The following is a 14346-nucleotide window of genomic DNA, read 5'->3' on the forward strand; positions in this document are numbered from 1 at the left end:
TTAAAATTCCCCCTTCATAAAACCCTACGGGGTAGCTTTAGTTTCTATTTCTATGAATTTTTTACAATATACAATGTAATTAAAAAAAAAAACAAAGAAAAAAATATACTCCTCTACATACATATATTCTCTCAATTTACCATTTTGACCCTCATAAAATAAATGTTGTGTTGTTAATCTTGATCGTAGGGTTTTTTTCCTCGAGCTAAAGGGAATCGGTTCAACCATAAAAATTAACCCCAGCCAATTATTTGCTAAACTGATATTATGGTTCGACATAGATTATGGTAAAAAACCGAACCAAACCGGAGTTCTCACTAGAAATTAGGGTTTTTCCATCAGTGCATAAAATCAAATCTCTGCTACATAAAAAACCTCACTTCTTCCTGACCTAATTCCCTGCGCCCGTTAATATCTCGATCGGTTTCTACGCTGTTCGCAAGTCGTCTCCTACCTCTATGCCTCTTCCCTTCTTCTTCTTCTTGTATTTCTTTGTTCAAATTGTATGTCCCTTTTGTCTAATTATTCTTTTGCTGTTTTTTGCAACAGGAAGGAAAAAAGAACTTCAAATCAAGAAGAAAAATGTCAGGGTAAGTGAAATTTTGTATATTGAACAAGCTTTCAACTTCCCTGATAATTCCCATTTCTTTTGTGAAAATTATCGAAGTGGTTGTTTATATTTTCTGAGTTATTGAACAGTTGCCTCTTCTTTCGTTTTTGTTTGCTTCCTTTTCAGTATTTAGTTATCGACGATGCCCTGGTTTTTTGTTTTATTTTAAAGTTGAATCTGCAGCTTGTAATCAACTATTCGAGTGCTCACTGTTCTAGAGTGTGGATAAGTAAGAAGTTGTAAGTGGAAACTTCATTGACGAAGGTGACGAAACAATAAATCTTTTTCCCTTGAGATGAAAATTATATGCTTTGGGCTTTTGGGTCATATATAATATTGAACTTTGAAGTTCAATATGTGATTCGTAACATCATTTCATTGGGGATTGAAAAATAGTTACTGAGCAGCCAAGATCCCTGTGTGATTTGTAACATCCTAGAAGTGAAAAGCTATTGAGGCTTCTTCTGTTAGTGGCTTAATATTTGCTGCAATGTTTATATAATTTTCTTCAATTGCTTCAAAGAATTATGCCATAGAGTAATATTATATTCCCTCTCAACCTTATTTCGTTTGCAGTGATGAAGGTGCAGTTGTGGCTGAGGCTCCCGCCCCAGCTCTTGGTGAGCCTATGGACATCGAGACGGCTTTGCAACTTGTTCTTAGGAAATCATTAGCCCATGGTGGACTTGTTAGAGGCCTACATGAGAGCGCTAAAGCAATTGAGAAGCATGCTGCTCAGCTATGCGTCTTGGGAGAAGACTGCAACCAGCCAGATTATGTAAAATTAGTGAAGGCACTTTGTGGGGAGCATCACGTCAGCTTGATGACAGTTCCAAGTGCAAAGACTCTTGGCGAGTGGGCCGGTGTAAGTGATTTTTTTAACAAGATATAGAGCTTTTCATTGATAAATGATAATAAACAAAAATGTTTAAAAGATATGAACTCCGGGAGGAGTAAAAAGAGGAAAAAAACGGAAAGCATAGTAAAGCTAGGCTGGACTAGAGATATAAAAACATCCCAATTAATACAAATACCATTGTAGATAGCAAACTAACTCCAATGTAAATTTTAAGCATGTTTATTGAGATTAAATGGTTTATCTTATCTTTTGCTTTTTTCCCATCATCTCTGGCATCACTATATAAATATACCATAGTTATTCTACCATGATTGAACCTATGACTTTTGACGTTTAGTTAGTGTTTTACATGCTCGAGATCATATAAAGATGTTCTCGAGCATGTAAAATGCATAGAAATCTTCATTTTCCTCCTAACATGTCTTGCTATCAATACCATTGTGAAAGTTTGTTATTGCCTCTAATATTTGCATTCTACACCATCTGTTGAGTTCGATAACAAGGTGTGATTAATATACATATAACAATATTACTTGCAAAAGATTGCTCATATGGAGTTCAAAGTTAAGTAATTTTCTTTGTATTCGGTATAATGCAGCTATGCAAGATTGATTCTGAAGGAAAGGCTAGGAAGGTTGTTGGGTGTTCTTGTGTTGTAGTTAAGGTACGCTTATGATCACTTCGAGAGAAAATGTTCTATTCCTTTTTTGTTTGCAAAATGTCGTTTTTGTTTACTTTAATTTTGAATGTGTTATTCCCAGGACTTTGGGGAGGATCACGAGGCACTTCACATTGTCCAGAAGCATGTTAGTTCAAGTTGATTATCTCAATCGTGTTTGTTGGTCTCACTAAGAAAGTTTTTGATCTTTAGTTTTGTTTAGGTTGGTTCCCTGTTGCTCTGCTGAACACGTTTACCCTACAATGTTTTTCTTTGTTTATTTATTGGAAAGATTTCTGGCAAACAGAACAATTTATTCATCAAGAGTCTCCTTGCCAAGGGTAAGAGGGAATTGAATTTTAACATCTCCTTATGCTGAGTTATTATGGTTTACCTCTTTTCATTCTCTTTGGAGATTAATGCAACAGTCTCGTGGTTTTTTTTTTTTTAATCATAAAACACACTAGGTGATCATCCTGGATCATTGTTCTGACTTCTGTGTGGATAACTTCTAGACTTGAATGAGTTTCAAATGCCGAGATCATATTTAATGGAAAAATTAAACGTGTTGATTTATACTTGGGGTTAGCCAACTTTAGAGAGGGCAAAGAGTGTTTTTAGCCTATTAAAAGTATTTCAGTCTTTAATTATCTGAAATAATTGTTTTTTTTACTAAGAGTTTTTCATTTCAAACATTTTAAATTCATCCTCGGCATACTACAATCTCTTATAATAGAAATTCAATAATTTATGGACAAATTTATTGATGTGGAAACTTTCAAACTAACCTTTTGTATTAGTTGATGGTGGTGAGATCAATTGAACTTTTTACAGCAGTTAATTTCAAGTTGAGGGAGAATGCATCATTTTTACTGGGCTAGTTGGTACTCGCTCTTTTCCTAAACGTATGAGATTCAAATTTTCATACCTTCATGTACTAAAAAAATTCAAGGAGAGAGAGAATACTTCATTGATTTGTTTTTAATATTGTGTGACAATATCAGTCCTACTTTATTTAACTTGGTTTGCTGTCGCTGAAGAACTAGTAAGGCTGCCTTGCTCAAATCATAACGAAAACTTAAGCAAAATGCCAATTTGTAGAGGTAATGACACTAAAATTTCAGAAGACTTGGTGACAAATAAATGATGCGATTTAGTGTGGATTTTATATACAAGAGATCTATGAAGACTGTAAGTGAAATATAAACCAAACCCAAGATTTCAGGGGAACAAGTTCGATGTAACATCGTAAAAATCTTTTTCATAGAAAAGAAAACATTCCTTCATGTATAAGGTTTTATTTCTTATCCATCTTTTATTTAAAAGAGGGATTTTAAAGCAAGACAAGATCTCTGAATTCCTGACCTGGTTGTGGTAGAATCAACTAGAGGAGGAATCAATAGTAAAAAAACATTTGAGTTTACTTCGTGGTTTGAAGACTTGTCTGTCTGATGGTTAATTTTAAAGAGTATTTGGGTCCGAGTGCGGTGCCCTTGTGTATAGGAGAGTAAAGATTCGACTCCCGTTGTAAAAAAAAGAAAAAAGAAAAAAAGAGAGTATTTGGGGCAGGGATTGGTAAGTGGGGGCTTTGGGGACTGTTAGTTTGGTGTTTGAGTACACTTCTTTCACCCCATGCCCATTGGTCAAGTTCCATTCAAGTCATAGTAGCCCAAGCTGTTGCACTGAGACACACTGCATCACAGGGAAACTGAAGAAAATAAAACCTCCATGTGAATCTGCTCATAATGAAAGAGCCAATTCCTGCATCCCTGGACCCCAAATGTCTCAGTCGGTGAATACCATCGGCCCTTGCCTGTTCATGGACCCTGTCAGTTTTGGAACCATGACGGTGGCTTGGACCATTTTTTACTTGCTTAATGCCGTAACATTGTCGGTTCGGTTGTCTTCTTCTTCATGATATTCTGACCAAATGCTGTTAGGTCATATGGTTGTTTTGAAAGAATGTCAAGTTTTCCTCGAGGTAATGGCTGGAGGGCTTATTTTACTGTTATGGCATATGATTTAGTGATTCCCAATTTAAAGTCATCAAATTCCAACTTGAGATTCGTTCATAGCCACATTGTGTGAAAGATTTTAACTTAGAAGGGCAAGTTTGGACACAGAGAAAAGAAAGAACATAAAATCATCTTGGAGCATGCGAAGTTTTTCTAAGAGAATGTTTGGTTGGTATTGCTCTAATATGTTTACAGAAAATCGATATGCAATGATGTTCTATTCTACTTCGATTCTCTTCTAACAAAAATGAAAAGAGAAGTCGGTGAAAATTTTCGACTATCTTTTGGTTTTGTGGCATTGTAGTTTTTGTTCTTTCTTTCATGAGGAATGCAACCTTGAAGTGAGATCAATGAACGCATCTTCCCTGCAGGGGATTGTCAAACCCCCAGTTGGATGTTTGAATCCAAACTCTTCTTCAGCTCTGTTGAGTAATCTTACAAATGAAGGATGGTTCAAGAACGATATTGGCACCACGAATCGCTTCCTTTGTAACTCTCCCACATAGACTGCATGTGGCCTTTGGGAACGTTGGACCGACATCTTGATGAAATAGATTGCATTGTGAGAATTTTCTTGGTGTTAAGGAGAATCGAAGGCAGACGAACTCCCATGTTTGAACTTGATTTAGGCGATGGAAGAACGAGCGAGTTTAGTGAGAAGTTCCGGAACTTGAATGAGAATTTGTTGATATCTGGTGTGGATTTATAGAATGAAAATAGAGAGGATATGAGCACAAAAGAGTAGGAGATGGGTGTCAGAGGGGACCCATTTTCATCAAATGCTCACATGGGATTGCTCTATTGGTTGAAGCACCCTCTTGTCTATATGGACCAACTTTACTTCTATATGCCCCATATTTTGGTGGGTAGACCCCTCTTGCACCAGAAAAGAAAGTCCAAACAAGTGGCCAAGAAAATTTAAAAACTTTCTTGGCAGATCCATTTGACAAGCTTTCCAAATTATCAACAAGTTACTGTTTCAATGGGGCCAATGCAATGGATGAGAATAGACTAGCAAATAGTGAAGCTAGGCCCGAATTTGAGTCGAAAAATGAGACAGCTCCACAGCTCGTCAGCGTGCAAGTCATAAAAGATGTTGTAATTTCATCAGCATATGGGTAGATGTTGTCTGATGATGTTTATATTTGAAGACTTAGACATTCAAAGAGTTTTATATCTAAGATAGAGTTATAAATCGACACGATCTTGTGACTTATTTCCTTGACTTTTCTATGTTGATTAAGGAAACACATCATGACCTTATAGGTACAGCCCTGGCCCTCTTCACTATCTGGTTGGTATACTACTTCTCTTTCAGTTCTTAACGTCCCAATTGCAAAAGGAGTTATAAGATTCGATACTTGAGTTCTTAACATCGAGCAAGGATCTTTGCCAATGCCTATTTGATGAAAAGGAAGCACCTTATCAAGGCTGTAGAAATACCAAAGCAAAGGCCTACTTTGCAGTCTATGTTGGAAGAACCAGAAAAGGAAGTTTATGAATCCACTAGCAGACATAAACAGTCTTCACTCCGAGAATCGCTAAGTCGAGCATAAGATCGTCAAGTGGGTAGCATCTCAATCTCATTGAGTCAGAGCAATGGAAATGACGGTTAACATATCTCAGAGTATTTAGATTCGAGGCCAACTGAAACAGAACCGCAGTCGTAAGTTACTTTTAAACTCATGATTCGCCCCTTTTTAAATTTGCTCTGTTAAATGAGTGGAAGTTTATTTCATACAAACAGAATTAAGCTTCTTGCTTCTTAAGAAATATTGCATATGGGAACGAGGGCAAAAAATCCAAAGTTCAAATATGGAGTAAAAGGTTAAATTCACTGTGAAAGAGATGTGTCAAAGTAGCCTTATTCTTCTGCTGATGCTACATAGCTTGACTGGTCTTTTTTGGTGGAGATGACTTTGTTTAATAAAATGAAGAAAGGGTATTAATGGCTAATGTTTTATGGTTTAATTTCTCAGTTATGCAGTAATCGATTTCCATGTATAGGTTTTTGTTTTCTTTACAATGAGTACATAAATGAATCTCAACTATTTTCCTAGTATGCCCTTGTGATGATAAGTTGTAGGTCCTGTTCTCATGTGAACCTCACATAGGCTTATAAAAAGTGAGAACATTCTGCAGCATAACCATATATATCTGTCTCTGCCCTTTCCTATAACTAAACCTCCTTGATCTTGTTGTTATTTAGGCTATTTTATAACCATTTCGTTTTTAGTATTGAGTTTTTAAAATTTATGCTTGTCTGCTCCCAATTTATTTGATATGTTTTCATCTTTCTTACAAACACATTTGGATTCTTTGCAAAATCTAAAAAACAAAGACAGTTTTTGAAAAGTCCTTTTCTTAGTTCTCGATTTTTGTTTTAGACCAAAGAACATTTTTTAAAAGTATATAGCAAAACAAAGAAATACATAGGTGAAAGTATGTTTACTAGTTTAATTTTCAAAACGAAAAGCCAAAAATAAAATAGTTATCATATCAAACGAGCCTTATTTATTTATTTAATTTTGGTGTATCAAGCAAAAGATTCTCATAATTTTTCATGGTTATAGAATTTGCATCGTCAAAGTCCTTTTGGGTAATATTTTGTCTACTTTTAACACATTTTTCACCTTTCTTAAAAATGCACGTGACTTCTTACCCGAATTTTAAAAATAAAAACAGTTTTTTAAAAGCTACGTTTAATAGTCTTCAAAACTTGGTTTAGATTCTGAAAATGTTTTGACATAGGTGGAAGTAGTGTATAAACTTAGTTTAAAAAACATAAAAAAAAACAAAATAGTCATCAAACGAACCCTAAAATAATTTTAGTTGTTCAATGTATACTTAGCAAGCGAATGACATGATTCAGATATTTCATTTTCATCTCTCACAAGAGAATGCGATTGTTGTATAGAGTGCTTAAACTAATAACTGTTGAACCATCCTTCAACAGGAAACACATCTTCAGCTCAAATGGTCCTCTGTTGGCTTGTTGCCCTGAAAAATCAGGTGACTCTGTCTTCCAACACAACTTCCAACATAAAAGTTACATAAGTTTCCATGAAATGACAGACTTGTAAAACACACAACAGAAATACAAGTAAATCTTCAAAAACTACCCCGAATACAAGTCGCTCAGCGCAACGAAACACTTAAAGAAAACTTTCCAAACTATAACGTATTACAGAACAGCAGCAACCAACAAAGTCACTATCTAAAGGAACTCAGAAATTGGTTCTTATTGGAAAGATAGGGATATGTGATACATCACAGCCTCATATTAGGCTTTATCCAAAGATTACTCACCACTCATTTCTCATTGCATACCACTACCCACTTGATCTTTTCTACTATATAGTGAGACTTTTTCTTATTCCAAATTATCTCTCAAAACTCTGAGACTTTTTCTTATTCCAAATTATCTCTCAAAACTCATTGTGCATCTTCAAGTTCTTCAACAATTTACAAGGGCTGCTATGTAGTTTATGTAGGAAGGAGCTGATATGAACCAGGTACTTAAATATATTGAACTATAAAAGAAATACAAACTGATAATCACTAAGTAATTGGAGGTACTTGGATTCTCCCTCTCTTGAGATCGCTCAAGCCTAAACCACGCTAAACAATTGTCTACCTTCGTCTCGTCCCACTCCCTCTATTTATAACCAATAACTTGGCTAATAACTAGCCCCCAAGGAAGTAGCCTCATTGATAAGGGCTTGAGGTCTCTTAGTCATGCCGGCTTAAAGGTCTCAAGTTTGAATCTTTGGGTAAGTTTAATACCAAAAAACTCTTGATGTTGCCTAGGTCCAGGCTTTGGGGTGGGTGCGGGTGCTCCCGGGTATAGGAGAGCAAAGCTTCGACTCCTGGTGATCTACCAATATTCCTAATTATCCCAAGGGAAGGACGTTACTATCAGGAGCCAAAGTTTTGAGGTTTCAATAAGTTACTTGAATTGGAAACTTTTGAGACTTGCTAGGTCAAGTGGAAGAAGAATTTGGTTACACACATCCTATGGGTGGCTTGGCTCCATTCATGATCTGAAACAACCCTATGGGATATTGTATATTAAGCAACTCAAAATTCCCTATAGTGATACTATATCTATTGATCTCATCGTGTTCTAATTGGTCATGAGAGATGTCACTTGTGTTTTTTATTTACAAAGATTTATGTGTAAATATCACTGGTTAATATTTGGTATTTATTGTTGTCATTTTTTTCTTATATTGTAATGGGTCTCTCTTATATAATTAGAGCTAGTTGCACATATTTGAATATAGAAAAATATTTCACGAGTTTTTGTAAAGCGGGATCTTGTAGATTAGATGTTACCTTATGTAAATTTTTCTGAGAAGGGGAGGACGCCCCTTCAACAGTTTGAAAGTAGAATAAGATAGCCTTATATCCCCATATTACTTTATCCAATCTTTGAAATTAGGATTCGTCTTTAATGTCCCTTGTTTTTCTTTTAGTCCCTGTTATGTCAAGTTCATCAGCTATACCATACTGATGTCAAAGCCACATCATTTTGCTCTGATGTTTTGACTCAGTACTCTTTATTTGCAACTTCCCCATTTATATATCTTATCAACTACCAAAAAAAACTTCTGAATTTTCTCAACGATTCTGTTAAAAGACACTCTCTTTCTTCTGAGTTTAATTTTTTTGGAATCATTTTCAACCTGGAATTTGATAAGCTACTTGTTTGGGAGTGATTTTGGCGTATGTCATTTTCTAAAATCACTTGTATATCGTTGTAAAACGTTAGGGCAGGTTTAAGTGATTTCGACGTGACTAAGATTACTTCTATTTAACCATCATGGGATGACCCAAGTGGTCAATGAGGGCCAATGTAAATAGAAAAGGACTTAGAGGGAATGGGTTCAAACCCTGGTGGCCATCTACCTAAGATTTAATATCCTACGAGTTTCCTTGTCAACCAAATGTAGTAGGGTTAGGCGGTTGGCCCGTGAATAGTCGAGGTGTACGTAAGCTGGTCCGGACACACGGATATAAAAAAAAAGATTACTTCTATTTAAAGTAGTAACGTTTTAGTGATTTTGGTCCGACCAAAATCACTCCCGAACATGCCTAAATCTTCTGACCAATGGAAACTGATAAGAAAAGAAGTGACTCTTCCTTTTTCCTTCACCATGATCTCATTTCCATTGGAACCAGCCCTTAATCTAACCATGTACATAGAATACAAAGTCATTTAATACATTTAAGAAATATAACTTTAACTATAAGTTGTGGTTTATTGATGCACTTGGCTGAAATTTTTATTCTTAATCTTTGTTTATAATCCACAGCCTTCAAAGCGAGCATCAGAGAGCAAACTTTGCTTCCTGGTATATTCATTAGATAATTATTGTAATATAATGTTTGATTCGATCACATATGATTTCTTTGTCCCCAAAAAATGCAGGTCACAGATAGACTATTGAAAAGTACAGGATAATATATGTTTTAGTCTTTAATGATTGGTTGCTTTTCAAATCAGTCCCTATTGTATGTAATTTTTCAATTTAGTCCCTTATATTTTAACAATTTTCAATTATACCTTTTTCTATTGGTGGATGTTTAGTGAGTAGGTAGAAATTTAGAAGATAAATTAGACCACTTAAGAAGAGAAAAATTGAAATTTCTACGAAGTTCTAAGAAATTTAGAGGACAGAATTAGAACTTTCATTGCTTAGGTGGGCTAATTACTCTTGTAAATTTTTAGTAAACACACTAAGTATTATGACATATACATTTATCATCAACTAATTTTAACATTTGCTAAACGGTTAGTTCATAATTGAAAAATGTTAACACACAAGACAAAATTGAAAAAAAACACCCAAATATTAGAGAGACTGAACCATATATTTAGCCAAAAAAGTAAACGAGAGGTTAGAACAACAACTGATGCTGAATTGGTTTGTTTGTATTTTGACTTTGTGGGAAATTTACCATGAAAATGGCACTACACAAGGAGCAGCAGGTTATAATTGTCTTTGATACAACATTTGAATGAATCAGAACACCAACAAAGGGTGAAAAAAATGTTGTAAAAAGAAAAAAAATGGTGGATAGCCTCTGTTCTCCCTTCCTTCAAGAGTGTTGAAATCTAGAAGTAAGATCTATGAAGGCATCTTCTTTGCAAGGAATAGTTAGGCCCCCGTGGGGATGATGGAATCCGAACTCTTCCTCGACGTGGCTGAGAAGTTGTTTAAATGAAGGATGGTTTAGGAGAGATATCGGAACGACAAAACGTTTCCTCTGGATATCGATCTCGCCCACATAAACTGCAATATGGCCTCTTGGAACATTCAACTGATTTCTGTGGAAACCCAACTGCATCTTTAGAATTTGCTTGGCATGATGAATCAGAGATGATGGCAAACGGATTCCCATTGCTATCGTCGTAGACAAAGACGGTGACGTTAAATGTACCACCACGAGACCGGTCGTTCTTGGACGGTTGCTTATAGAACAAGCTGGGGAAGCCAAGGGAGTTAACTGATGAATATATTATGAAGTCTAATTTGGTGTTTGAAGGCTCATTTGGAATTTGTTATATATAGAGCTTTTTTTTCTTTTGGGAAAAAGGAGCTGTTTGTGGGGCATTCAAGACTGTCGTTGGGAAGACCCCTTCACATGGCTTTGATCAACTTAGAATAATTCTCTCTCTCTCTCACAGAAATTCATAACAGAGACTGTACATGGAAAATGCATATCCATGTGAGTGACTTTCTGGGAAAGTGCTCATGGCTGCATCATTGGACCTAATTTTCAGGTCGAAACGGTACGAGATGGATAATGTACGCATCAAATCAGAAGTTACGATCACTTTTCGGTATTCATTATCGGTACGAAATAGTCCTCCCTCATAAAGACCAGCTGGTTGAGTAGTAAAGGCAGACAGGCAATGGAACAAGGATGAGTTATGCTTTTCACTGTCGAACCGAGTTAAGTAGTTGCATCTACTTTCAGCAGCTGGCATAGCTGGATTTTCGTATCTCAACTCTGAGATGGATTGAATCTTATCATCATTGTGGGTTGCGGGATTCTAAAGACCGCAACGTGTCGAGTTTCATTTGGTTATGTTACTCCATGAACAGATAAAGCTGCATATGGTTCAAGAAAGTGCGTAGAAGATTCGTCTTCAATTCGATTTAAACAAAGGAAAGGGCTACATAGTACCTTTCGACAACTTACTAAGAAACGTACCTTGGAATTCACCAACACCTGTTAAAATTAGAATGCAGAGAAAACAACTAAAATTACTTGTGATTATGAGCTCGAGATAGAAAAGTTTTTATGGGAATTGATCAGTGATATTTCTGTGGTTTCGAGCTTTTAAAAGTAACTAGATTCTGGTTCAAACAAAGAGAAACATCTACATGTGAGAAGCTTTCTGATCATCTAATAGATTTCTGTATCAGTGGACCCAATGGCTCAAAAATGGACTTCTGGTACTGAAAATTGAAAATAGGCCTAAAAGTAGGCTACTGTACTTCACACTGTACCATAGCTTTCAACTGTGAACAAAAATGGACATACTTTCTTTTTCTTTTCATATATATATATATATATATATATATATATATATATATATATATATATATATCATCCACACCTATCTTATGAAACGATTACATTTTTGACACGTGGAAGAGATAAATGTAAATATATATATATATCTTTTAAATAATGTCATGTTAATTCTTTTAATAGTAATCGGCATAGAGATAGGTACTGACCAGTCAACCTAAATATTGTTCTATACATATATATACTCTTAATAAGGCACTTATGCTCTTATAGACTTAACAGTTTGAAATTTTTTTCCCTCCAAATAAAATTCTACTTCACTGTCATGCATGGAAAAGAGTTGATTTTATGACTATTCAAATGGTTGAGAATTTTTTTATTATAACAAATGGAATGAGAGATTTGAACTTCTGACCTTTTAATAGAGTTAGATGTCAATTATTCATAACCTTTTGATTAGAGACATATGTGAATTATTGTCAAACTAAACCTATGTTTTCCGGCTCTTTTTTCTCCTAGTTTTCTTCTTCGATGGAGGATTACCCACATACTATTGATTGAGTTCACTTATTTTTATCCACAAAAATTGTGACTTCATATGCATAAAAATTTTGTCTGGCCACTTGATCATAATTTTTTGAAATATTTTGAAGATAAAAGCTAGAATTTGTTTTGAAAATTATATCCTAAACAATTTCTTAATCATATAGTCTGCAGTAACCTTGTTTAAACAATTTGTTTTGAATTTGTTTTGAGAGAATGGAGGCTTGCTCCATTTCTTTGTTGGCGAGGGAAGAATCTCCAATATTGATTGACTTCTTTCCCGCCATAATAATCTAGAAAATCGGGATGCTCTGATACCAATTTGATGTACACAATCTAGGTAGAAATAGAAATCTTGAAGAGATTTATATTCATTAAACACTGAAATCCAGAAGCTATTTATAGGGGCTGCTGGGATAACAACTACACAATAACTAAAATAACAGCAACCAAGGACTAACAGTTTAACTAACTAACCAACATAACCTACTAACTACATCAACTTTATTCCACAGTTACTGCATTAGAAAAAAATGGTCTTCTGACCTGTCTAAATCATGAACAGAGATCAACAAAAATCTGGGAGCTCAAATATCTTTTCCGAAAGTATGCAACTTTTATGTTCATCTCAATAGAATAGTAACTTTTTCAACAAGAAAAACTTTGAATTTCAGTTTTACTTTTGGATCTAATGGTAGGTTATAATGCTAATTCAACCGAGGATAAACAAGAAAATGATGCAGAAAAGTTCTACATGTATTATACCATTTGGTGGAAAATTCACCATTCCAAGTTCCAACACCACTCATTACAGACCCGAAGGCAACGTAATTGGGTTCCATAAACATTCTAACATCAGTCAGAATGCAAAAATCAGCCATGGCTGAAGGATTTCAGAGAGAAGGAAAAAAGAAGGAAAAAAAAAAAGGAAAAGCCAAAGGCAAAAATCGAGATCCAGCCCTAGCTCTTCATGCTTTTAAGAGACTTGCAATTGCAATCTAGAAGTGAGATCGATAAACGCCTCTTCTCCACAAGGAATCGTCAAACCGCCCTCCGGATGATCGAATCCGAACTCTTCCTCCGCTCGACTGAGAAGCTGCTGGAACGAAAGATGATTCAAATACGAAATCGGAATCACAAATCGCTTCCTCTGGAACTCTCCGACGTAGACGGCGACATGACCTTTCGGCACGGCGGATGTATTTCCCGAACTCCTCCTCAGCAATTGCTTGGCCAGAGACGATGGAAGACGAAACCCCATTGCTAATAAGCCGCTTGAGGTGAAAAAATATCGAATCTGGCTTCGATTGATCGAAGAGAAAGCGAAGAAGATGAATGTGAAATTGAAAGTTTTGATTTGGTATTTTGAAGGATTTAGGGTTTGAATTTATAGGGCCTTTCTCAGCTGGGGAATTGACTGTTGTAGACTGGTGGTTGGCCATTGGAGGGCCCCTTTATATTAATATTATTATTATTATTATTATTTCAATAAATCAAATTGAGAAATTATTGGAAGTTGATGGGTGTGTAGTTAATATTATATTAATTGATTTGTGTACTATAGACTTTATTATAAAGCGATTATAAAGTTTGACACGACACATCTTGTTAGACTTGGCTGCTAATTTATTCGAATAATTTTGGATCATTTATGAACCCAAAGTTAGGTCTAAGAACTCCAGTTAGGTTTATTGTGTTTTATATTATAGTACAATGTACTTTATAACTTTAAAATAAAAACTATTTATTTTGGTCAATGTAGTCTCTTTATTTTTGTTCATCTACTTCCAAAACATACGTTTGGTCTTATACTTTTAGCTTTGGTCTATTTTGGTTTCATACTTTCGAAACGAGTCTTTTATTTATTTTTTTTTTTTTGAATCGCGATTTCAATACGATAATATATTCAATAAGTTTCTTGAAATATAGTAATAGCTTTGTATTAAAGAGTTCTATTGTGTAGAGAATTTTATGTTAAAATTTTGTAAATAAATACTAAAATGATCACTTTTTAGTAGTATAAAAATCAAAATAGATTATTTTTGAAAGTATAAAATAAACAAAAGTTAAAAATACAAAACCAAAATGAACAATTTGAAAATTTGAAAATATA

At 34.9% G+C, this 14346-nt stretch overlaps 3 protein-coding genes and 1 pseudogene across 3 annotated transcripts; 1 reads left to right on the forward strand and 3 right to left on the reverse strand.

The window, feature by feature from the left end:
- The first annotated feature begins 323 nt into the window (after positions 1-323).
- LOC111015439 (small ribosomal subunit protein eS12) lies at positions 324-2490 on the forward strand. The gene is made up of 5 exons (XM_022290465.2): positions 324-442; positions 550-590; positions 1187-1475; positions 2068-2133; positions 2231-2490. The coding sequence occupies exons 2-5, from the start codon at positions 583-585 to the stop codon at positions 2288-2290; spliced, it is 423 nt and encodes a 140-aa protein (XP_022146157.1). The 5' UTR covers positions 324-442; positions 550-582; the 3' UTR covers positions 2291-2490.
- A 714-nt stretch (positions 2491-3204) lies between these two features.
- LOC148212744 (auxin-responsive protein SAUR23 pseudogene) lies at positions 3205-6787 on the reverse strand (annotated as a pseudogene).
- Positions 6788-10059: 3272 nt separating this feature from the next.
- On the reverse strand, positions 10060-11714 carry LOC111015441 (auxin-responsive protein SAUR20). The gene has a single exon (XM_022290467.2). The coding sequence runs from the start codon at positions 10548-10550 to the stop codon at positions 10248-10250; it is 303 nt and encodes a 100-aa protein (XP_022146159.1). The 5' UTR covers positions 10551-11714; the 3' UTR covers positions 10060-10247.
- A 1254-nt stretch (positions 11715-12968) lies between these two features.
- On the reverse strand, positions 12969-13621 carry LOC111015456 (auxin-responsive protein SAUR24). The gene has a single exon (XM_022290485.2). The coding sequence runs from the start codon at positions 13492-13494 to the stop codon at positions 13210-13212; it is 285 nt and encodes a 94-aa protein (XP_022146177.1). The 5' UTR covers positions 13495-13621; the 3' UTR covers positions 12969-13209.
- Between the last annotated feature and the right edge of the window lie 725 nt (positions 13622-14346).

Source organism: Momordica charantia (genome assembly GCF_013281855.1).
Source record: "Momordica charantia cultivar OHB3-1 chromosome 2 unlocalized genomic scaffold, Mcharantia_2.0 BLBB01000002.1, whole genome shotgun sequence".
Taxonomy (NCBI): Eukaryota; Viridiplantae; Streptophyta; class Magnoliopsida; order Cucurbitales; family Cucurbitaceae; genus Momordica; species Momordica charantia.